This window comes from Bombina bombina, chromosome 3 (genome assembly GCF_027579735.1).
Source record: "Bombina bombina isolate aBomBom1 chromosome 3, aBomBom1.pri, whole genome shotgun sequence".
NCBI classification, from domain to species: domain Eukaryota; kingdom Metazoa; phylum Chordata; class Amphibia; order Anura; family Bombinatoridae; genus Bombina; species Bombina bombina.
The window spans coordinates 474,800,812-474,826,327 of NC_069501.1; the positions used below are offsets into that span (position 1 = coordinate 474,800,812).

Consider the following 25,516-nt stretch of genomic DNA (forward strand, 5'->3'; position numbering starts at 1 on the left):
TGCACATCAATTCGAATAACAAATCCCATCTATCTAGGGCTAGGTGTAAATAACAAGTTTGACTCTATATCATGGAAAGTATAGTCCCAAATCACCTGATTTAATATAAACAATCTAAATGATGATTTCTATTATTTCTGGGTTGTACATAAGCCAGGAGTAGTTGTAAACGTATATTGTCCGGATAAAAGTGAAAAGTAAACATCTATAGATGTCCTGTAGGCTAAGAACATAACTATAAACCACAATACCATGTGCAGGAACTCATCGGAGTGAAGCAGCTGGTGTTGTGCACAGACAAACTAATTGCAAACCAACTAATCGATTATGAGATTCGTTGACAACTATTTACATAATCGATTAGTTGTTGCAGCTCTAGTAATGGGTTTCTCCTTTTATGACTACTTGTATACGAGATCTGTGCGGTTTTTTAACTATTGTATTTTTAAAATAACTTACAACATAATTGCTTAGCTCTGCAAATGAATCATAGATCAGTGGTGTTTTACTATCTGGCATGATTACCATATTTTAGTAATTGAGAGCTGTGTGTGTTTTACTGGCACAGTTTTATAGGGCTGTGTGAAGCACTCTGTTAAATAGCATTACCTTTGGCATTGTTAGGTTATATCAGGTAGCTTATTATGACACTGTATGTTGTGTCATCCAGGAGTGATTTTCAGATAAGCATATAATGCACACTACAAGAGAGCTCATAAAGCAAGCATTTGTACAGTATTATGTGCCATTGGAATTATTCATGCAGATCTGTAGTAGATAGGAAAAATCGAAGATAAAAGTGTAAGCACACTTTTAAAAAATAAAATACTAACATGCTTTGACCATTAGTTCAGATATCATTAAAATCTGAAAGGCGAAAAGAGAAAACAATGGCACTACAATGGTAATACCCCTAGACGTACCAGGGGATGTCAATTATTAATAGATAGAGAGGGACCAAGGTGCTGTGCAAAAAAGAGAACAACTGGCGGAGGATTCAAATGTTGGCATTTGAAAAGTATGCACAAAAATAGCACTCATCACCACTAAGGAATAGGAGCCTTAAGGTTCAATGAGGACCCAAACGGGGATCGTCCAATAGAAGGGGTGAAGGGATAATACTTAACTTTTAATAAGGTAAAAATAAATCATAATATTAATTAAAACCACAGTGTGATAAAATGAGTGAATCACCAATCAGGGTACAGTACCAGAGGATAATACCTCTTGAAAATAAAATTGGATACCCTCAGAATTGATTATTCAATGACCAAAACCACAAATGGGGTAATTGAATAAACCAAATAAGACTGAATGCATTGAAGGGGGCCACAAAATGGCAAGGAAGTTCAATAGAGTTAATAATTGTACTGCGGCCAGGTACCCCCTGTAATTCTCAGCGAAAAGATGCTATAACTTTAAATTGTAGTCAAATCCTATGTGGGGTTCGAGCGTGCTCGTTATATGAGAAATCTGCAATTATTGCTGTGATGCTAACCAAAATATTGTATAAATGATATCATTTCCAATTACTGGAAATAGGTACAAAGATTAACTAAGTATGTCTGGATATTCCCTAGTTACCCTTTATGTTTGTTTAGGGTAATGTTGAGGTATAGTTCATTGACTGCCTATGTAAACGGTTAATATGGTTGTATCAAATATTCACACTAGGTTGGATATACAGTTAGGCATATTGCACCCTTACCATGTAGGATGAAACAACACCCTTGTCACTTCTGAGGGGAGTAAATCATAAACTCTATATGTGTGTTGCTGTTTATTACATACACTTGGGTAGTGAGCTGAGATTTATCACTGCCGATAAAAAGCATCGTTGACCCCTAAATTATACTCCACATTATGTACCAATAGCTTCCGTTCTAATAAGCTATAACAACAGGTTAATAAGAGAGAGTGAGATCGGGTTGTGTCTCACATATACATGCTAGCATGGATTTAAACACTTAGCAACAAATAACAACGTACTCCACTGCTGTATAATCTTATTCAGGCTTTAACCATGGGGTGGTAAATAATAGAGCTGTTAGAATGTGTTACTGAATTATAAAGGAACGCCCGGTTGTCGGCTGTAGTTGACGGTGGTAGGTACTACAGAATAATATACTAATAATATACCCACTTCCTTTCGTGCTGTATTAAATGTAAAGCAATCCCACACTTGATACAAATACTGGTATTTGCTTAACAGCAGCGTAGTCGCCTAAATTGTACTCTACATTTAGGTACTAACAGCTTCCGTGTTAATAAATTATAACAAATGGTTAATGAGAGAAAGTGAAATCGAGTTGTGTCTCACATCTACATACTAGCATAAATCTTTTAACAAATAACAACGTCCTCCACTGCTGTATATTCTTCTCTAGGATCTAACCATGGGACAGTCAATAATGAGGCTGTTGGAACGTTTTATTGGATTATAAAGAAACAGCAGGTTTCCAACTGAAGTTAGGGGAGGTGGGCACCACAAAAAAAATGATGTGCTGATAATATACCCGCTCCCTAACGTGCTAAATCTAATGTGAAGCAACATCACAACGGGATACAAATATTGGTGTTTACTTAAGGTTAAGTAATGCTTCTACTAGTAGGTACGGCGACACATATCGTCAGCCATTATTTCTAGCGGTTTGGTCAGAATACAAAGTTATTTAAATAAAAATGGTAAACCACACTCATTTACACAACTGCTTTTTAAAAAAGAGACAGAGCTTCCCTGTTAGCCCTGATATGTTTCGCCTTTCGAAACATGTCAGGCCTGTTGGTGTGCCCTAACCACTGAAATTTAAAGCCCAGCAGCCCCTCTTTAAAGTAAATGTAAATTTTCACGAATGAAGCCCTGTTTTTAAAAGTACTATTAAAAACAGGGGCACTTTCATTCATGAAAGTTTACATTGCAGCCGTTTTTTTTAAATACTTGCCTTTTATTCCTTGCAAGCTTCGGACACCGGAGCAGTGATTCCCCCGCCCCCAGGTCGTCTCTTCTTAGGTCAGAAATTATGAATCCAGCTTCCTCCAATCACGGCGTGGCCTCAGGCAATGTTTGCTCTGGGGGGAAGCCATTATTGGAGGAAGCCGGATTCGTAATTTCGGACGTTAGAAGAGACGACCTGGGGACGTAGATTGTCAGTACATAGGATTGGATGCACACATGTCATCCTTACCCTTACACCCCCCCCCCCCCACTTATGACTCTATCCTATCATAGAGCGATAATATATAACCACACCCTTTTTAGGGATCACAACCTCATAACATGTCAAGTTCCTATCAAGGTACATTTAAAAAAAAAAACGCTCCCAAGGTTTTGAGAGCACACTGTATCATTTTTTAGCATTTCACGTTAAACTACATCAGTATACTAATTAGTGATTCTAGTAAATATATTATTGCAACTTATCCTCGTTTAGTACTAAATGATGACATCACTGTTTTAGGCGTATCTCTTATCTAGATCAATAGTATTATTGGTCTGGGTCATGTATCACAGCCACACCCCCACAAACTTCCCTCTATGACTCTACCCTATCACAGAGCGTTGTTACATTAACACATTAAGTCGCCATCAAGGTATATTTTTATTATTTTAGGATTACACGCATCGTATAACAAGGGTTATATTAACTGGTAAGTAGTGATTTACTTAGGATAATTTACATCTCAGTATCGATCTGTATGTTTAGATCATACTTCCATTCCACTACATCGCCCAATCACATTTTAGCTGTCACCACAGTTTACAACATATACGTATACACAGCACAGTTGATATTTATTATATGATCAAAACATCACAATAAAATAAATAAACATGTATAGGTGAACATTATTAGTCACCATTTATAATGTATAGTAGAATTGACCTATACATAGGTTTCTGAACAAGAAACTAAAATAAGGAAATATTCGGAATAATATCGCCAGTAACATTAGGGTTATGATACTGACACAGATCATCAAGGAGGGATATAATTGGTTTATCAATAAAAGATGTATTCCATATGTAAAGGTTCTATTATCTGAGCGTTTGATAGAGCTGGTAAGTTACCTTTAAGTCCTTTTATATTGTTTTATGAGTGTTGACAGATAAAGCAATTTTGGGAATCATGTAAGAATTGTATATACACTGTATGATCAGACATATTGCTGGGTTTATGATCTATACCAGTTTATTGTGATATTTCATTGAACTCTAATACAATGGGATATGTGTGTATTATACATCTTTGAATATGGTAGACAGATTTTTTTTAGGACAGGTGTGAGTCTGATGATCGCACCTGTGAATGGAGGGAGTGGGAGGATCCAATTAAGGGAGATTGTAGGAGAGGTATAAAAGCCAGTGTATCCATGTTATCAACAGATGCCTGATGAAACCGCTAGGTTTAAGCTGAGAAACGCGTTGCAATCTGTTGCTTTTACCATTTTATCATTTTGGGTAATGTACATACCCAATGGTTTTTAATATTGTTTTTAATAAAACTTATGCTTAATAACATGGAAGCCTGAGCTTTATTGGACCGATCCCTGGCACACTTGGGCCACTACATCCTCTTGAGGATCAGTTTGCTGGGAAACTGTTAAGATCTCAGCCTGCGCCACTTAGCATATTTGGTGCTGCTTCACTTGTGAGTATATTTTCACACCTTGGCACTGATATCGTTCATTGCCTATGCAGGATTACACTAGGAGGCGCCTTCTTTTTCACAGATACCTTGGATTTTTAAAAAATGGCTGCAATGTAAACTTTTATGAATGAAAGTGTCCCTGTTTTTAATAGTATTTTTAAAAACGGGGCTTTCATTTGTGAAAATTTACATTCACTTTAAAATAAAGCTGTTATATATGTTTTAAAAGCCAGATGATTACTTTGGTAATAGTATTTACCTACCATGAATAAATGTGCATTTATTTATGTAGAGGCTCATGGACAGCCCCTATGTGCAGATCAAAGTTATACAAATTAACCCAAAGGCCCTTATTTATATGAGGATAAACTCTTACTAAAGAAATAAGTTTAAAAAAAAAATGATCTTTTTTTTTTACAACCGTTACATTTTTCACACTCCTTGAAGTAGATTTCTCAAGTCTTAATATGTACATAAAATAATAGTATAGTTTGACTGTGCTGGTACTGCTGGGGAAAAAAACCCAACAACCAAATATATGTGTAGAATAAGTACTTGCAGTAGGACTTTAAGGGACATTAAACACTAAATTAATGCTAGATAGAATGATGCATTCAAAGAAAAGATTAGTCTGAGAATAACACGTAGACATATTTCTTAAGCTTTTTAAATATTTACAAAATGTGTGTAAAGTTTTAGTGTCTACAAAACAATGGGAGCTGTCATGTTGTAACTTAGGTTGTGCAGCCAATGACTGTGTAGAATATAATAGTGCTCTGCACTTCCATTTCTAATTTTACAAATTCAGAATGAAATTACAGGAAAAGGGAACGAAATAAATAATGAAAGTATATTGCAGAGTTTTTTTTTAATATATATATATATATATATATATATATATATATATATATTATCATTTTATATTACTATCTCAAAGCGTTTAATGTTCCTTTAAAGCACAAGGGCCCAGCAGTTAATGGTTAAATGTACTACTTTTATCAAATTTTCTTTGTTCACTTGATATTCTTTATTGAAAAGCATACTTACATATGCTCAGAAGCTGCAATGGGCCACTGCGAGCTAGCTTCTGATTAGTAGCTACACATGCAGTATATGCTTCTTGTCTTTGGCTCACCAGATGTGTTCAGCTAGCTCCCTGTAGTGCATTGTTGGTTTTGATCCGACTTTATTATCTGTGTATTTAACCCATCCCCAGGTTTTTTTTATGTTTTTGGGTTAGTTTCATGTGAGCTATTTTCTGTTATGCAATTTTAATTTAAAGTGTCGGTAAACCTCAAAAATAATGTTATGTAATTCTGCACATAGTGCAGAATTATATAACATATTAGCGCAAACTTTTTAAAACATAATATTCCCTTTGAATTTTTTAAAACAACGGCTGTTTTTCTGACTCGCTCTCTGTGCTCTTCTGAGCGGGTCTGTTTTTATTACACAGCGCATCGGGCCAGCTGTATAGTCACAGCGCGGCCCGACCGCGCCATAACACTAAGTGCAGCTCGCTCCTGCTGTCAGACAGAGCAGGAGCGAGCTGCACTTAGTGTTATGGCGCGGTCGGGCCGGGCTGTGACTATACAGCTGGCCAGATGCGCTGTGTGAAAAAAACAGACCCGCTCAGCAGAGTACAGAGAGCGGGTCTGTAAAATAGCCGTTTTAAAAAATTCAAAGGGAATATTATGTTTTATAAAGTTTGCGCTAATATAATGTTATATAATTCTGCACTATGTGCAGATTTATATAACATTATTTTTGAGGTTTACTGTCCCTTTAAGTTATAGTGGAGATAAAAGTGTGTGATTAAAATCCTCCATTTCTTTCATAAGGTGGTGAGAGTCCCCCCCCAATACATTACGCATGGGATTCACTTCCTAGCCACTAAGAGGAGGCAAAGTTTCCCAAAACTCTCAAGAGTACTTCATCCCTCCCACCTCACTGTGTAAAATGTTGCCTCCGAGGAGGTGCTCTATATTTCTCAGACTGATTTGAAGCCTGTTTTTCTCCTCAGAGACCTGCTATAGAGAGACAGAGGGAAGATTAAAGTATGGGGCAGTGACACAATTATGCCTGGTGAAGGTGTCACAGGGACAGGTCCCTTCCCTTCTCCTGCTGCCTCATTTATATCCTCTGCTGTAATGTGCTCAGCACTGGTTGTTCTGCGGCTGGTAAGCTAAGTGGAGGGTGTGCCTGTCACATAAGACTCACATAGCCCACAGGCTATTAGCAGGTACATTTGTTATGATACACCCTAGCCAGGGGACATGCATAGAGCAGACATTTACACATTTTTCTTTACATATTATTAAGGAACCTTTGTAATGGAAACTACAAGGGGGTAGTAAGGATCTCAGTTTTCAGTGTACGTTTTTTTTATTTGCCTTTAAGCGTTTTTTTTTTTTTTTTAATCTTTATTTCTGGGAAGCTTCCATTAAGCGCTCAGGTTTTTTAGCACTTCTATACATTTTTTTAATTCCTTTATAGCACATATCAGAATTTTTCATTGTTAATTTAACATATTTAGAAGCCGATGCATGCTACAGAGGCGTGCTCTCTTATCTGCTCATCTCTCTCTAACTCTGGGGAATGCAGCACGCTTTACAGAGGCACACTTTTATGTTGGCAGAGTGCTTTTCCAGATAATTATTTCCTTTTAGTGGCACAGTTCAGAGGCGGCTGTGTAAGAGTTCATTTATTTTCCCGCCGCAAGTAACTCACATTTTTTTCCTCAGTACAGCGTGCTCAGTTTTTTTCCTGCAGTATATATTTTCTCTGAAGGAGGTAATATATTCCGCATTTTCTAAGAGCCGGGGGTTATTATTTATTTATTTATTCATTTATTTTTCATTATATCATCTGTGTGTACTTTAAAACAGGGGTCTATATTGTATGCTCACAGTTTTTTATTACTGTGTGTTTTTCCCCTTCTTTATCTAGGACATTACTGTTTAAGTCCCTGCATATGGCCTATACTGTGTCTACTATATCTCAGTTCCTACAATAGCACATATACTGTCTGCTAGTTCATTATTTATTGCATTATGTAATTATAATGGTGCATTCTGAAATGTCCCCACCAACCTGTTTCCTTTAGAGAGATCATATGATCACTTGTTTAAGTATTTTTGGTGGATCTCCTTATATATTCTAATCAGTTTAATGCTGTCCTTGCCTCTAAAGTACACATAGAAAATAAATACGCACACCTCTGTATATGTAGCAAAACAGATGCTCTTTATTAGGGTGGCTTCCCAAGAACAGCAATGTTTCGGGCCACAATGGACCCTTAATCATGAAACTTTGCTGTTCTTGGGGATGTCGCCCTAATAAAGAGCATCTATTTTGCTACATATACACTACAGAGGTGCTGCATATTCATTTTCTATGTGGATTATAGAGGGGTGAGCAGAGACACTATTTATTTTTTTCGCTGGCACTCTGGTGAACTTATTTGAACTGGTGCTGTTCTCATTTTCTTGATTTTTATATCTTGCCTCAAAAGTAGTCTGTCCTCCCTCTGTTTGTTCCATACAAGGCAGTGCTCCTTGTTTTAAGGATTTGTTGTGCTTTACTGTGTCTGAGATGTTGGCAGTCATGCCCTCTCCTAGTAAGCTCAAAAGAATCCCTGTCAAAAAACCTTCTTCTTACCTCCCATGTACTTCTGACTCTCTCAAGACCAAAGCTTCTTATCAACTACTTGCCGATTCATATTCTAATTCCTCAGATCTGTCCTCTGAGGGAGAAGTACTTTTTGTTGTTGAGGAGTCAGTTATAGTTCTAGAAACTGAATTATCCTCTTTTGTTTCAGATTGATCACCTTAGAACTCTTTTAAAGGAGATGTTAGGTACCTTAGGGGTACAGTATCCTAAGACTACAGAAGCAAAATCCATTAAAGTGAAAGTAAATCCTAGCGTTTTACAAACGCTAGAATTTACTATTGAAACAAATAAAGGGCACTTTCATTCATGAAGTATAAGATACTTCATGTAGAAAGCTCCTTTATTTGATTCAATAGATCAGCATTTTTAGCTGCTACAGCAGCCCACGGCTTTAAACATTTTTGGCTAAGAGGTGACGTTTTCACCGGTGCGGTAAATCCGGCTTAGCGTCCCTGGGAGCCAGATTTACCACACTATTAGCTAAGAGGTGAAAACGTCACCTCTTAGCCAAAATATTTTTTAGCCGTACTCTGCTGTAAGAGCTAAGAGCGATCGATTGAATCAAATAAAGGAGCTTTCTACATAAAGTATCTTATACTTCATGAATGAAAGTGCCCTTTATTTGTTTCAATAGTAAATCCTAGCGCTCGTAAAACGCTAGGATTTACTTTCACTTTAAGCAATTGGATTTCATTTTCAAACTGTCTGTTACGAATCCAAAATGTTTTTTGCTTCCTGAGGCTATAACTCAAATCATTTACAAGGAATGGTGACAACCTGATCTTTATTTCAAGCCAACTACTGCATTCAGGAAAATATTTCCTTTTCTTATGACTAGTGTGGAGCTTTAGGAAATGTTCCAAAAGTAGATGGTGCCATTTCAACTCTTGCTAAGGGAACTACTATACTTTTAGAGGATTGTATCTCTTTTAAGATTTCCTTGGACAGAGAATTGGAGTCTTTTCATAGAAAGATCTCTCTTTATGCGGTTTAGTTGTTTAAACCAGCTATTAAAATTGCTTGTGTGGCAGTGGGTTCAACTTTCTGGTGTGACAATTTATCTGAACAAATGTCTGAAAATCTTCATCAGCAGAATTATCTATGTTACTGGACACTTGTGCGGTCAGCAAATGTTTTTATCTGTGATATTATTGTTGTCTTTGTCACTTTAAATGCCAAGAACACTGCATGGTTGTGAGTTTTGATAAGGAGAGCCTTGTGGCGCTTGGTTAGCTGACATGGTTTAAAAACCTGTTCTTCTTTCTCTTCCTTTTAAAGGGAAGATTTTATTTGGGCCTGATATAGACGCTATAATTTCTACTGTAATTTGTAGGTAAACTCGTTTTCGTTCCTTTAATCGTTCAAGGAACCTATGATCTTCCTCCTCTTACCAAAAGCAGGATTCTTGCAGATCTTCCTGTAAACCTAATTGAATCAAGTCTAAACAGTCCAAAAGGCCTTCTTCCGCTAACATGTATGCATGAAGGTGCGGCCCCCCATCGCAGATGCTTTTCCGAGTGGGGGGATTGCCCTTTTTTAAGCAGGACTGGTTTCAGTTATGTGAAGAATTCTTGGGTGCTAAACATAGTTGCTCAAGGTCACAGAAAGGGTTTCATATCATGCCCTTCCAGTCAAAGGTTTCTTCTGTCCCATGTTCTGAAGAACCCTGTAAAGGCTCAAGTTTTCTTTTATAGTAATCAAGACCTAGAACTCATGGGAGTAATAGTTATAGTCCCTAAGAATGATGGAATTTTGAGGTTCATTCTGCATTTGAAATTTGTAACTAAATTTCTTAGGTTTCCTATTTTCAAAATGGAAACAAGTCTAACTTTCTTCCCCTTGTTCAACAAGGGCAGTTTATGTCCACAATATATTTGAATGAAGCTTACCTTCATATCACTATCATAAGGATCATTATCAGCTCCCTTTTTCCTTTTCAGGACAAACCTTTTCCGTTTGTTGCTCTTCCAATTTGGTCTTTCTACTGCTTCCAGAATCTTACAAATATTATCGTTACGCTTTTACTTGTAATTGGAGCACAATGCATTTTGGTGACTCCTTACTCCATTTTTTTCCTTTAGCAGTATCTCATACCAACAAACTTTTGTTGTTTCTTTGCAATCATGTCTGTGGAATCAATATTCCTAAAAGCCCTCAAATTCCTCAAACCAGAGTCTTCTCTTTGGGAGCCATTATAGAATCTATGCTAAATATTTTTTCTTTGTCTAAATAAAGAAAACTGAATTCAGTCAACTTGTGTGAGACTTCAGGCTCTATCCAATCCTACTGTAGCTTATGTATGGATGTGCTAGGTCTGATGATGGCTGCATCAGACACAATTCCTTTCGTTCGGGCGCTCATGAGTCCTCTTCATTTATGCATGCCACGTCAGTGGTGCAAGGATTTTCTCAATATATCCTTCTGGATTAATCTACAATGAATTCTCTGTCTTAGCTTATGGTGTTCCAGTTCATTGTTCAGGGAGTATTGGGGTCCAGGAGAGTGAGCGTACCAATAAACATCCCAGAGAACAAAGCAAATTTGATGATAAAAGTAAATTGAAAAGTTGTTTAAAATGGTATGCCCTATCTGAATCACAAAAGTTTAATTTTGACTTGACTGTCCCTTTTAAGCCAATTTCTCCACCTTGGAATCACATTTTGGTTCTTAGATGATTTAAGGTTCCTCCCTTTTGAACCATTGCATTACTTAGATATGAAATATTTTATTGGCAGGTTTTGTTTCTACTAGCAATTTCATTCTCTTTGTCCTAATCCTTAAAGTTTGAAGGAAAGATTTCTTCATAATTTGGACATAGTAAGGGCTTTAATATTTTATCTACAGGCTACTAAAGATTTTAGTCAATCCTCTAGTCTGTTTTTCTTTTCCCTGGTCCACATAAAGGCCAAAACACCCAAGCTGTTTCTTTAGCTGCTTTGCTAAAGCTCATTATTCTTAAGACTTACATGGTGGCGGGTAAGTCTTTTCTAAAATGCATTACAGCTATCTCGACCAGATATGTTTCTACTTGGACTTTTAAAAATGCGGCTTCTATAGAGCAAATTTGCAAGGTAGCAACATGGTCATCTTACATACTTTTTACTAAATTCTACTATTTTTATGTTTTTGCATCCTCTGAAGCTGCCTTTGGTAAGAAAGTTCTCCAGGCAGCAGTGTCTGGAAAATAGATGTCTACCTATTTATTTTTCTCAAACATTTTTATCCCGCCCAACATTACTTGTGGACTCCACAGCTTGGGTATAAGTTCCTATGTGTAATGGATTGTGGACTCTCACTACCTTTATGGGGGGAAAAATGTATGCTTTGTCCTTTCCCTACCTCTTTTAGTTCTATTCTCTCCTTGCTTGGCTGGTAGGGATGAAGTACTCTTAGGAGTTTTGGGAAACTTTGCCTCCTCATAGTGGCCAGGACTCAGGAGTTGAATCCCATGTGTAATGGATAATGTACTCACACCACCATGAAATAAATTAATTTATCAGGTGAGCATTAATTTTGTTTTCGTAAGAGCTATAGAATTATTGCATATGCAATTAGCACATCTAGGGAAATGCACCCCCCTTGCTTTACCCAGAAGTACTCTGTATACATTGAATATTTTACCCACAATCCTCTGGTGCCTTGGTAACAAATTAGATATACAATATCTCATGCTTTTTGCATCTAGTACTGTGTTTAATTACAGCGATCCCCTTATGAGATACATGCAGCAAAAACAAAACCATTTCTGGACAGCTGTTCCAAGCTTATTAGATCTCATCAGCAAAATATGGGTTTAATTTTCTTCTAAGTGAAGCTCATTTACAAGGCAAGAGCAATATTAATTTAAGTTATTGTGGAGATAAAAGCGTGATATTAAAATCCTCCATTTCATAGAATGCAATAGAATTATTGCAAGTTACCAGATACTGGTAGTTTTTATTTTCATTGATCACATTTGCAGTAAGATCACAAAATGCTCTCTCCTTAAAGTGCCATGAAACCCAAAAAATTGATTTCAAGATTTAGATTCTCTTGGTATCATTTGTTGAATGAGCAGCAATGCACTACTGATTTCTAACTGAACACATGAGTGAGCCAATGACATTTGGTGTATGTATGTGTATATATATATGCAGCCACCAATCAGCAGCTAGAACCTAGGATCTTTGCTGCTCCTGAGCTTTCCTAGATCAACCTTTCAGCAAAGGATATCAAGTGAAGGAAGCAAATTAAATAATAGAAGTAAATTGGAAAGTTGTTTAAAATTGTATTATCTATCTTGGCCATAAAAGAAAAATTGTGGGTTTCATGTCCCTTTTAATATAAGGTTTGGTCTTCCATCATGCCTTTACAGTTATCCATCTCGTATCAACGTCTGTGTTATATGATTTACTCCCCCATATTTTTAATTGTCAAGAATTTGCAATTTTTTACTTGCCTTAAAAAAAAATCTATATAAATGTATTAAATGTAGATCTTTTTTCCATTTGTTGCCATGTGCCTCTTATTTTTTTATTTTTCAGAAAATCATCATTCATTTTCCCCCAACAATACTGGCTGTGAATTTGTTATTGGCTATTGTGGTCCATTTGCAAAGGCTATTTTCCTATACTTTTCCTATACATGGCCTGATTCTACTCAGTTACATTTGGTATATGGAGAGTTAAGAATGACTTATGACTTGTTCCTTTGCTGCTTTCATGCTTCCTTTCTCCAATTTCTCTCCTTGACTGTAGCTTTTTTACGTCTCTGTTTCCTTCTGTCTGTCTGTTTTGCCCCTTATTCTCGCATGCTAGTTGCCAAGGTAGAACCAGTGTTCTCCCCAGGACCTTTTTAATGGGCACATCACCTGGCTGGTTTTACTGACCACCAGCTAAAATTTAAGCCAATATTAAGTTAAACTTCGCTAATAATTGTTTTCAGTGTTTGATGCACAACTTACCACTAAATCAGTCTATGTTCAATTATGCAATTAATTTGTGCTTTGGATAGCTTAGTAACATTTATAAATAACAAAAAACTGTTATAATATTACAAAGTATTACACTGTCCCCTTTTTATGTATTTATATACTGTTACGTGGGGTACGGGTTGTATATGCTAATATGGTTCAAGGTTACCATACTGCAATTCTGTTCTTCCATTTTTAGTAATGCATTCCCATCAATATCAATTAAATAAAAAAAGAATAGCACCTTTTTCACTATTTTTTACATTTTGTAATTTGTGGGTTGATCACAATTTGTTTGCAATTTTTCAGCATTCGGCTGCAGTTGAGCCCAATTTTATGTCAGGACAGACACAGCCAGCCATTTTCATTGTTTATCAGTCTCACTTTTTTCATTTTTCATAATTCACTTAAAGTTTCAATTTACTTTGTTCTCTTGGTATCGTTTGTTGAAAAATATGTACATATACTACACTATTGGGAGATAGCTGGTGATTGGTGGCTGCACACATTTGTCTCTTTTTATTGTCTCACCAGATGTGTTGAGCTAGCTACCAGTAGGGCATTGCTGCTTTAGCTAAGGATACCAAGATAATTAAGCAAATCTGATGAAAGAAGTAAATTGGAAATTTGTTTAAACTGAATAATGAATGAAAAAAATTGGGTTTCATGTCCCTTGAAGAAATTCCTGTGCTAAATTAAAAAAACTCTTTCCATGAGAGTGCAATCTTTTTTTTTTTTTTCTTCTTTTTATTTTAAGTCGATGAGATACCTGTCTGAATGAATGTCTGTCTGTTTTGTTCCTTTTCTGCTCTGATGTATTTGTCTTTTTATATTTTCTCTCTTCTTGTCCTGCCTGCTCTTTGGGCGTTGATCTGGCAGTCTACCTGCTCCTTTTCCTTGGCAGTTTACCTCATCCATGACCAAACTGTTTTTACCCTGTAACAATTAGGGATGCACCGAAATTTCGGCTGCCGAAACTTTCGGACGAAAATGTGTATTGTGCATTTTGGCCGAAATGGGACCAAAACGGACGAAAATGAGCCACCCCCAATCATCTTCTTGACCCCGGTTTTGCCCTTCCCCCTGTACCGCTTTATCCGTGAAACATTGCTTGCTATTTTGCGCATGTTTTGACCCAGGAGACTTCGTATTCACTTGCAATATGTCCCCCTCTCTCGTGAGGCCCAGCAGTCAGAGCTTTACGCGGGTTACCATGGTAACGCTCCGACACACAGAGAGCTTGAGGCTTGTGAGAGAGGGGGAGGACCTATTGGAAGCAGGTGAAGTAGGTGAGATTTCTATTGTAGTATGTTTGGAGTGGCTGCTAGAGGCAGCAATATGGCTACACCCTCCTCCAATTAGTTTATTTATGGCCATATAATACATTTCTCCAACATTGGTGTGTCCGGTCCACGGGGTCATCCATAACTTGTGGGAATATTCTCTTCCCCAACAGGAAATGGCAAAGAGCACAGCAAAAGCTGTCCATATAGTCCCTCCTAGGCTCCGCCCACCCCAGTCATTCTCTTTGCCGTTGCACAGGCAGCATCTCCACGGAGATGGTGAAGAGTATGTGGTGTTTAGTTGTAGTTTTTTATTCTACTATCAAGAGTTTGTTATTTTAAAATAGTGCTGGTATGTACTATTTACTCTGAAACAGAAAAGGATGAAGAGTTCTGTTTCTGAGAGGAGTATGATTTTAGCAGCAGTAACCAAAATCGTTTGCTGTTTCCACATAGGACTGTTGAGATGAGATAACTTCAGTTGGGGGAAACAGTTAGCAGACTTCTCTGCTTAAGGTATGACTAGCCATATTTCTAACAAGACTGTGTAATGCTGGAAGGCTGTCATTTTTCCCCTCATGGGGACCGGTAAGCCATTTTCTTAGTCTCAAACAGAATAAAGGGCTTAATATGGGCTATAAAACTGGTAGACACTTTTATGGGCTAGATCGATGGCTTTATTTGGGCATTTTATACAGCTTGAGGTTGAAATTCACACTTTATAACTTTGGGGAACGTTATTTTCACGGCAGGCACTGGCTTAGACACCTTCCCAGTCAGGAAGGGCCTTCTTTGTAGTAGGCAGAGCCTCATTTTCGCGCCATTACTGCGCAGTTACTTTTGAGAGCAGGACATGCAGCTGCATGTGTATGGGCCTGGAAGTAGTTGAAAAGGTCCCTAGAAGGCTTCATCTATAAACGGCTCCGGTTTTGTCATTTTAAGGGTTAAAGGTCTGGGGTGCAATGCTTTGAATGCTTTAAGACACTGTGGTGAAAATTTGGTTAAAATTGAACAATTCCTTCATAGTTTTTCACATATTCAGTAAAAAAGTGTGCCCTGTTTAAAATTTAAAGAGACAGTAACGGTTTTATTTTAAAACGGTTTTTGTACTTTATTGACAAGTTTAAGCCTGTTTAACATGTCTGTGCCTTCAGATAGACTATGTTCTGTATGTATGGAAGCCAATGTGTCTCCCCCTTCAAAATTGTGTGATAATTGTGCCATAGCGTCCAAACAAAGTAAGGACAGTACTGCCACAGATAGTAAAGTTGCCCAAGATGATTCATCAGATGAAGGGAGTAGACATAGTTCTACATCATCTCCTTCTGTGTCTACACCAGTTTTGCCCACGCAGGAGACCCCTAGTACTTCTAGCGCGCCAATGCTTGTTACTATGCAGCAATTGACTTCAGTAATGGATAACTCCATAGCAAATATTTTATCCAAAATGCCTGCATTTCAGAGAAAGCGCGATTGCTCTGTTTTAAACACTGTAGAGCAGGAGGGCGCTGATGATAATTACTCTGTCATACCCTCACACCAATCTGAAGTGGCCATGAGGGAGGTTTTGTCAGATGGGGAAATTTCTGATTCAGGTAGAATTTCTCAACAGGCAGAACCTGATGTTGTGACATTTAAATTGGAGCATCTCCGCGCACTGCTTAAGGAGGTGCTATCTACTCTGGATGATTGTGACAACCTGGTCATTCCAGAAAAATTGTGCAAGATGGACAAGTTCCTAGAGGTTCCGGTGCACCCCGACGCTTTTCCTATACCCAAGCGGGTGGCGGACATAGTGAATAAGGAGTGGGAGAAGCCCGGCATACCTTTTGTCCCCCCTCCTATATTTAAGAAATTATTTCCTATAGTCGACCCCAGAAAGGACTTATGGCAGACAGTCCCTAAGGTCGAGGGGGCAGTTTCTACTCTAAACAAACGCACTACTATTCCTATCGAGGATAATTGTGCTTTCAAAGATCCTATGGATAAAAAATTGGAGGGTTTGCTTAAAAAGATTTTTGTACAGCAAGGTTACCTCCTGCAACCTATTTCGTGCATTATTCCTGTCACTACAGCAGCGTGGTTCTGGTTCGAGGAACTAGAAAAGTCGCTCAGTAGAGAGACTCCATATGAGGAGGTTATGGACAGAATTCACGCACTTAAGTTAGCTAATTCCTTTATTTTAGATGCCGCTTTGCAGTTAGCTAGATTAGCAGCGAAAAATTCAGGGTTTGCAATAGCTCTGGCTAAAGTCTTGGTCAGCGGATGTATCTTCCAAGACAAAATTGCTTAATATCCCTTTCAAGGGTAAAACCCTTTTTGGGCCAGAATTGAAGGAGATTATCTCAGACATCACTGGGGGTAAGGGCCACGCCCTCCCACAAGATAGGCCTTTCAAGGCCAAGAATAAGTCTAATTTTCGTTCCTTTCGCAATTTCAGGAACGGACCGGCCTCCAACTCTGCAGCCTCTAGACAAGAGGATAATGCTTCGCAAACCAATCCAGCTTGGAAACCGATGCAAGGCTGGAACAAGGGTAAACAGGCCAAGAAGCCTGCTGCTGCTACCAAAACCGGATCTAGTAGGAGGCAGACTCTCTCTCTTTGCTCAGGCTTGGGCAAGAGATGTTCAGGATCCCTGGGCAGTAGAAATAGTTTCTCAGGGTTATCTTCTAGAATTCAAGGAACTACCTCCAAGGGGAAGGTTCCACATGTCTCACTTATCTTCAAACCAAATAAAGAGACAGGCATTCTTACATTGTGTAGAAGACCTGTTAAAGATGGGAGTGATACACCCAGTTCCAACTGTGGAACAAGGTCGGGGGTTTTACTCAAATCTGTTTGTAGTTCCCAAAAAAGAGGGAACTTTCAGACCAATTCTGGATTTAAAAATTCTAAACAAATTTCTCAGAGTTCCATCGTTCAAAATGGAAACCATTCGAACAATTTTACCTACAATCCAGGAGGGTCAATTTATGACTACCGTGGATTTAAAGGATGCGTATCTACATATTCCTATCCACAGAGATCATCATCAGTTCCTAAGGTTCACCTTTCTGGACAAACATTACCAGTTTGTGGCTCTCCCATTTGGGCTAGCCACTGCTCAAAGGATTTTCACAAAGGTACTCGGGTCCCTTCTAGCGATTCTAAGACCAAGGGGCATTGCAGTGGCACCTTACTTGGACGACATTCTGATACAAGCGTCGTCTCTTTCAAAGGCAAAGGCTCACTCAGACATCGTTCTGGCCTTTCTCAGATCTCACGGGTGGAAGGTGAACATAGAAAAGAGTTCCCTGTCTCCGTCGGCAAGAGTTCCTTTCTTAGGGACAATAATAGATTCTTTAGAAATGAAGATTTTCCTGACAGATGTCATAAAGTCAAAACTTCTAAACGCTTGTCAAGTTCTTCACTCTGTTCCACGACCTTCCATAGCTCAGTGCATGGAAGTAGTGGGGTTGATGGTTGCAGCAATGGACATAGTTCCTTTTGCACGAATTCATCTAAGACCATTACAACTGTGCATGCTGAAACAGTGGAATAGGGACTATACAGACTTGTCTCCAGTGATTCAAGTAGATCAGAAGACCAGAGACTCACTCCGTTGGTGGCTAACCCAGGATCACCTGTCCCAGGGAATGAGCTTCCGCAGACCAGAGTGGGTCATCATCACGACCGACGCCAGTCTAGTGGGCTGGGGTGCGGTCTGGGACTCCCTGAAAGCTCAGGGTCTATGGTCTCGGGAAGAGTCTCTTCTCCCGATAAACATTCTGGAACTGAGAGCGATATTCAATACTCTCAGGGCTTGGCCTCAACTAGCAAAGGCCAGATTCATAAGATTCCAATCAGACAACATGACGACTGTTGCTTACATCAACCATCAGGGGGGAACAAGGAGTTCCCTGGCGATGAGAGAAGTGACCAAAATCATAAGATGGGCGGAGGATCACTCCTGCCACCTATCTGCGATCCACATCCCAGGAGTGGAAAACTGGGAGGCGGATTATCTGAGTCGTCCGACATTCCATCCGGGGGAGTGGGAACTCCACCCGGAGATATTTGCCCAGTTGACTCAATTATGGGGCATTCCAGACATGGATCTGATGGCGTCTCGTCAGAACTTCAAGGTTCCTTGCTACGGGTCCAGATCCAGGGATCCCAAGGTGACTCTAGTGGATGCATTAGTAGCGCCTTGGGCCTTCAACCTAGCTTATGTGTTTCCACCTTTTCCTCTCATTCCCAGGCTGGTAGCCAGGATCAAACAGGAGAGGGCCTCGGTGATCTTAATAGCTCCTGCGTGGCCACGCAGGACTTGGTATGCAGACCTGGTGAATATGTCATCGGCTCCACCATGGAAGCTACCTTTGAGACAGGATCTTCTAGTACAGGGTCCATTCGAACATCCAAATCTAGTTTCTCTCCAGCTGACGGCTTGGAAATTGAACGCTTGATTTTATCTAAGCGTGGGCTTTCGGATTCTGTGATAGATACTCTGGTACAAGCCAGGAAACCTGTAACTAGAAAAATTTACCATAAAATATGGAAAAGATATATCTGTTGGTGTGAATCCAAGGGATTCTCATGGAGTAAGATCAAAATTCCTAGGATCCTTTCCTTTCTCCAAGAAGGTTTGGATAAGGGATTATCAGCGAGTTCTCTAAAGGGACAGATTTCTGCTTTATCTGTCTTGTTACACAAACGACTGGCAGCTGTGCCAGATGTTCAAGCTTTTGTTCAGGCTTTGGTCAGGATCAAGCCTGTTTACAGACCTTTGACTCCTCCCTGGAGTCTGAATTTAGTTCTTTCAGTTCTTCAAGGGGTTCCGTTTGAACCTCTACATTCCATAGATATCAAGATGTTATCTTGGAAAGTTCTGTTTTTGGTTGCTATTTCTTCTGCTAGAAGAGTTTCTGAGTTATCTGCTCTGCAGTGTAATCCGCCCTATCTGGTGTTCCATTCAGATAAGGTTGTTTTGCGTACTAAACCTGGTTTCCTTCCAAAGGTTGTTTCTAACAAGAATATTAACCAGGAAATAGTTGTGCCTTCTTTGTGTCCGAATCCAGTTTCAAAGAAGGAACGTTTGTTACACAATTTAGATGTAGTTCGTGCTTTGAAGTTCTATTTAGAAGCAACAAAGGATTTCAGACAAACGTCTTCTCTGTTTGTCGTTTATTCTGGCAAAAGGAGAGGTCAAAAAGCTACTGCTACCTCTCTTTCCTTTTGGCTGAAAAGCATCATCCGATTGGCTTATGAGACTGCCGGACGGCAGCCTCCCGAACGCATCACAGCTCACTCTACTAGGGCTGTGGCTTCCACATGGGCCTTCAAGAACGAGGCTTCTGTTGATCAGATATGTAAGGCAGCGACTTGGTCTTCCCTGCACACTTTTGCCAAATTCTACAAATTTGATACTTTTGCTTCTTCGGAGGCTATTTTTGGGAGAAAGGTTTTGCAAGCCGTGGTGCCTTCCGTTTAGGTAACCTGATTGGCTCCCTCCCTTCATCCGTGTCCTAAAGCTTTGGTATTGGTTCCCACAAGTTATGGATGACGCCGTGGACCGGACACACCAATGTTGGAGAAAACAGAATTTATGCTTACCTGATAAATTACTTTCTCCAACGGTGTGCCCGGTCCACGGCCCGCCCTGGTTTTTTAATCAGGTTTGATGAATTTCTTTCTTTAACTACAGTCACCACGGCACCCTATGGTTTCTCCTGTTTTTTCTCCTGTCCGTCGGTCGAATGACTGGGGTGGGCGGAGCCTAGGAGGGACTATATGGACAGCTTTTGCTGTGCTCTTTGCCATTTCCTGTTGGGGAAGAGAATATTCCCACAAGTTATGGATGACGCCGTGGACCGGACACACCGTTGGAGAAAGTAATTTATCAGGTAAGCATAAATTCTGTTTTTCTGCCAGAGGGAGCTATAGCGCATTTTCTCTCTGGAAGCCAATGGCTTTTATACAATAATAAAATATTGATGTTTTGTGACATCTTGTGGACAAGAGTAATTAATCTGGTCACTATTTAGAGTTTGCATCTCCCTGGTTAAAACATTCACCCTCCCATCGTAAAGGGACAGTATTATATACCTTCAATCTAGCGTTTTAACCATTACAAATTCATCCATGTTTTAGTAGCAATTGCAAGCTAGGCAACCGAGTAATGATATAGTGGCCTGGGTGTGTGCCGGTGTTCTGAATTATTCCCCGACTGCGTTACGTTTGCCTACCTCCGGCCACGCCTCCAAAATAGTTTCAAAGATGGCTGTTCACGCATGTGCTCACTGCAGCATTCCTACAATAAAATTTAAAAATACACCAAAGAGCACCCATGTGCCCATGCTGTCTTTGAAACTATTTTGGACACGTGGTCGGAGGTAGGCAAACGTAACGCAGTCGGGGAATAACACCGGCTTGTTCAATTATTAAATGTCATTATTTCTCTATTATATACATCATATACATGATACATAATTAAATCTTGATTCCAGTTACATAATTTTACCTCAGCATGACATAAGTGGAAGAGGCTTTTACTACTTCTGTATAAGAGGGGATCTGATAGCTGCTGGAACTATTTTAGTGTTTATTACTTTTGGAGTATGCATCCTTTTGCTGGGTCTCATATCTTGTGTGTTTGAACATAATGTTTATTATTGGACTAACCAAAGATGTGTCTGTAATATAATGAACAGCAAAAATATGTACTCACATCAGTTGTGTAGAATCAAAATTTTTTTTTTAAATTTGTCCATATTTTATAATCAATTTAAAATTTACAAAAAAACTAAAACATGTTTTATGCCATTGTTTTCTTAGCATTTGGATGTAGGAAAATTTAGAATGTATTTTGCCAGGTATTTGTCTACACATTTCACATGCATATGTTATCCTAATATATTTTAATATTTTTTTCTTTCCTTTTTAATTTTCAGGTACTGATTGAGACACTGTGTGCACTTGGTGCTCAATGCCGCTGGTCTGCCTGTAACATCTATTCTACCCAGAATGAAGTGGCTGCTGCCTTGGCTGAGTCAGGTACTATTATGCACAGTCTGTGTTTTACCTAGACATAAACTTTCATTCACTCTTACACTGTTATGCTCATTAAGCTGCTTCCCAACCTGTCATAAGTATTTTCTGTGGTTTTATTTTACTTTCTCTTAAGTGTATCCAGTCCACGGATCATCCATTACTTATGGGATATTCTCCTTCCCAACAGGAAGTTGCAAGAGGATCACCCACAGCAGAGCTGCTACATAGCTCCTCCCCTAACTGCCATATCCAGTCATTCTCTTGCAACCCTCAACAAAGATGGAGGTCGTAAGAGGAGAGTGGTGTTTTATACTTAGTTTATTTCTTCAATCAAAAGTTTGTTATTTTTAAATGGTACCGGAGTGTGCTGTTTATCTCAGGCAGTATTTAGAAGAAGAATCTGCCTGCATTTTCTATGATCTTAGCAGAAGTAACTAAGATCCATGGCTGTTCTCACATATTCTGAGGAGTGAGGTAACTTCAGAGAGGGAATGGCGTGCAGGTTTTCCTGCAATAAGGTATGTGCGGCGGCATTCTGGTTTGAGGCCCTGGAAGAGGCCATCCATACAGCTCCATTGACTGAAATTGTTGACAAGCTTCGAACTCTTAAGCTAGCTAACTCATTTGTTTCTGATGCCGTTGTTCATTTGACTAAACTAACGGCTAAGAATTCCGGATTCGCCATCCAGGCGCGTAGGGCGCTATGGCTCAAATCCTGGTCAGCTGATGTGACTTCAAAGTCTAAATTACTCAACATTCCTTTCAAGGGGCAGACCTTATTCGGGCCTGGTTTGAAAGAAATTATTGCTGACATTACTGGAGGTAAGGGTCAAACCCTTCCTCAGGACAGGGCCAAATCAAAAGCCAAACAGTCTAATTTTCGTGCCTTTCGAAATTCCAAGGCAGGTGCAGCATCAACTTCCTCCGCTTCAAGACAAGAGGGAACTTTTGCTCAATCTAAGCAGGCCTGGAAACCTAACCAGTCCTGGAACAAAGGCAAGCAGGCCAGAAAGCCTGCTGCTGCCTCTAAGACAGCATGAAGGAACGGCCCCCTATCCGGCCACGGATCTAGTAGGGGGCAGACTTTTTCTCTTCGCCCAGGCGTGGGCAAGAGATGTTCAGGATCCCTGGGCGTTGGAGATCATATCTCAGGGATATCTTCTGGACTTCAAAGCTTCCCCTCCACAAGGGAGATTTCATCTTTCAAGGTTATCTGCAAATCAGATAAAGAAAGAGGCATTCCTACGCTGTGTGCAAGACCTCCTAGTAATGGGAGTGATCCATCCAGTTCTGCGGACGGAACAAGGACATTCAAATCTGTTTGTGGTTCCCAAAAAAGAGGGAACCTTCAGACCAATTTTGGATCTAAAGATCTTAAACAAATTCCTCAGAGTTCCATCTTTCAAAATGGAAACTATTCGGACCATCCTACCCATGATCCAAGAGGGTCAGTACATGACCACAGTGGACTTAAAGGATGCCTACCTTCACATACCGATTCACAAAGATCATCATCGGTTCCTAAGGTTTGCCTTTCTAGACAGGCATTACCAATTTGTAGCTCTTCCCTTCAGGTTGGCTACAGCCCTGAGAATCTTTACGAAGGTTCTGGGCTCACTTCTGGCGGTTCTAAGACCGCGAGGCATAGCGGTGGCTCCGTATCTAGACGACATCCTGATACAGGAGTCAAGCTTTCAAATTGCCAAGTCTCATACAGAGATAGTTCTGGCATTTCTGAGATCGCACGGGTGGAAAGTGAACGAGGAAAAGAGTTCTCTATCCCCACTCACAAGAGTCTCCTTCTTAGGGACTCTTATAGATTCTGTAGAGATGAAAATTTACCTGACGGAGTCCAGGTTATCAAAGCTTCTAAATGCTTGCCGTATTCTTCATTCCATTCCGCGCCCTTCGGTGGCTCAGTGTATGGAGGTGATCGGCTTAATGGTAGCGGCAATGGACATAGTGCCATTTGCGCGCCTACATCTCAGACCGCTGCAATTATGCATGCTAAGTCAGTGGAATGGGGATTACACAGATTTGTCCCCTCTGCTAAATCTGGATCAAGAGACCAGAGATTCTCTTCTCTGGTGGTTGTCTCGGGTCCACCTGTCCGAGGGTATGACCTTTCGCAGACCAGATTGGACAATTGTAACAACAGATGCCAGCCTTCTAGGTTGGGGTGCAGTCTGGAACTCCCTGAAGGCACAGGGATCGTGGACTCAGGAGGAGAAACTCCTTCCGATAAATATTCTGGAGTTAAGAGCAATATTCAATGCTCTTCTGGCTTGGCCTCAGTTAGCAACACTGAGGTTCATCAGATTTCAGTCGGACAATATCACGACTGTGGCTTACATCAACCATCAAGGGGGAACCAGGAGTTCCCTAGCGATGTTAGAAGTCTCAAAAATAATTCGCTGGACAGAAACTCACTCTTGCCACCTGTCAGCAATCCATATCCCAGGCGTGGAGAACTGGGAGGCGGATTTTCTAAGTCGTCAGACTTTTCACCCGGGGGAGTGGGAACTCCATCCGGAGGTGTTTGCTCAATTGATTCACCATTGGATCTCATGGCGTCTCGTCAGAACGCCAAGCTTCCTTGTTACGGATCCAGGTCCAGGGACCCAGAAGCGACGCTGATAGATGCTCTAGCAGCGACTTGGTTCTTCAACCTGGCTTATGTGTTTCCACCGTTTCCTCTGCTCCCTCGACTGATTGCCAAAATCAAACAGGAGAGAGCATCGGTGATTCTAATAGCGCCTGCGTGGCCACGCAGGACCTGGTATGCAGACCTAGTGGACATGTCATCCTTTCCACCATGGACTCTGCCTCTAAGACAGGACCTTCTAATACAAGGTCCTTTCAGTCATCCAAATCTAATTTATCTGAGACTGACTGCATGGAGATTGAACGCTTGATTCTATCAAAGCGTGGCTTCTCCGAGTCAGTCATTGATACCTTAATACAGGCACGAAAGCCTGTTACCAGGAAAATCTATCACAAGATATGGCGTACATATCTTTACTGGTGTGAATCCAAGAATTACTCATGGAGTAAGGTTAGGATTCCTAGGATATTGTCCTTTCTCCAAGAGGGTTTGGACAAAGGATTATCAGCAAGTTCCTTAAAGGGACAGATTTCTGCTCTGTCTATTCTTTTGCACAAGCGTCTGGCAGAAGTTCCAGACGTCCAGGCATTTTGTCAGGCTTTGGTTAGAATTAAGCCTGTGTTTAAACCTGTTGCTCCCCCATGGAGCTTAAACTTGGTTCTTAAAGTTCTTCAAGGAGTTCCGTTTGAACCCCTTCATTCCATTGATATTAAGCTTTTATCTTGGAAAGTTCTGTTTTTGATGGCTATTTCCTCGGCTCGGAGAGTCTCTGAGCTATCTGCCTTACATTGTGATTCTCCTTATCTGATTTTTCATGCAGATAAGGTAGTTCTGCGTACCAAACCTGGGTTTTTACCTAAGGTGGTTTCTAACAAGAATATCAATCAAGAGATTGTTGTTCCATCATTGTGTCCTAATCCTTCTTCAAAGAAGGAACGTCTTTTACATAATCTGGACGTAGTCCGTGCCTTGAAGTTTTACTTACAAGCAACTAAAGATTTTCGTCAAACATATTCCATGTTTGTCGTTTATTCTGGACAGAGGAGAGGTCAAAAAGCTTCGGCAACCTCTCTTTCCTTTTGGCTTCGGAGTATTATACGCCTAGCCTATGAGACTGCTGGACAGCAGCCCCCTGAAAGAATTACAGCTCATTCTACTAGAGCTGTGGCTTCCACCTGAGCCTTTAAAAATGAGGCCTCTGTTGAACAGATTTGCAAGGCCGCGACTTGGTCTTCGCTTTACACTTTTTCAAAATTTTACAAATTTGATACTTTTGCTTCTTCGGAGGCTGTTTTTGGGAGAAAGGTTCTTCAGGCAGTGGTT

The 25,516-nt window shown here is 39.9% G+C and overlaps 1 protein-coding gene across 5 annotated transcripts in view; it reads left to right on the plus strand.

Annotated features, from left to right (window-relative positions):
- AHCYL1 (adenosylhomocysteinase like 1) overlaps positions 1–25,516 on the plus strand; it is a 249,319-nt gene that overhangs the window by 95,130 nt on the left and 128,673 nt on the right. For all 5 annotated transcript variants that reach the window (XR_008401357.1, XM_053706782.1, XM_053706784.1 and 2 more), the window contains exon 5: positions 21,489–21,591. Coding sequence is in view for 4 of the 5 variants with exons in the window: in XM_053706782.1 (XP_053562757.1) it covers positions 21,489–21,591 (103 nt within the window). In the remaining variant the exon portion in view is untranslated. The remainder of the gene's footprint in view (positions 1–21,488; positions 21,592–25,516) is intronic.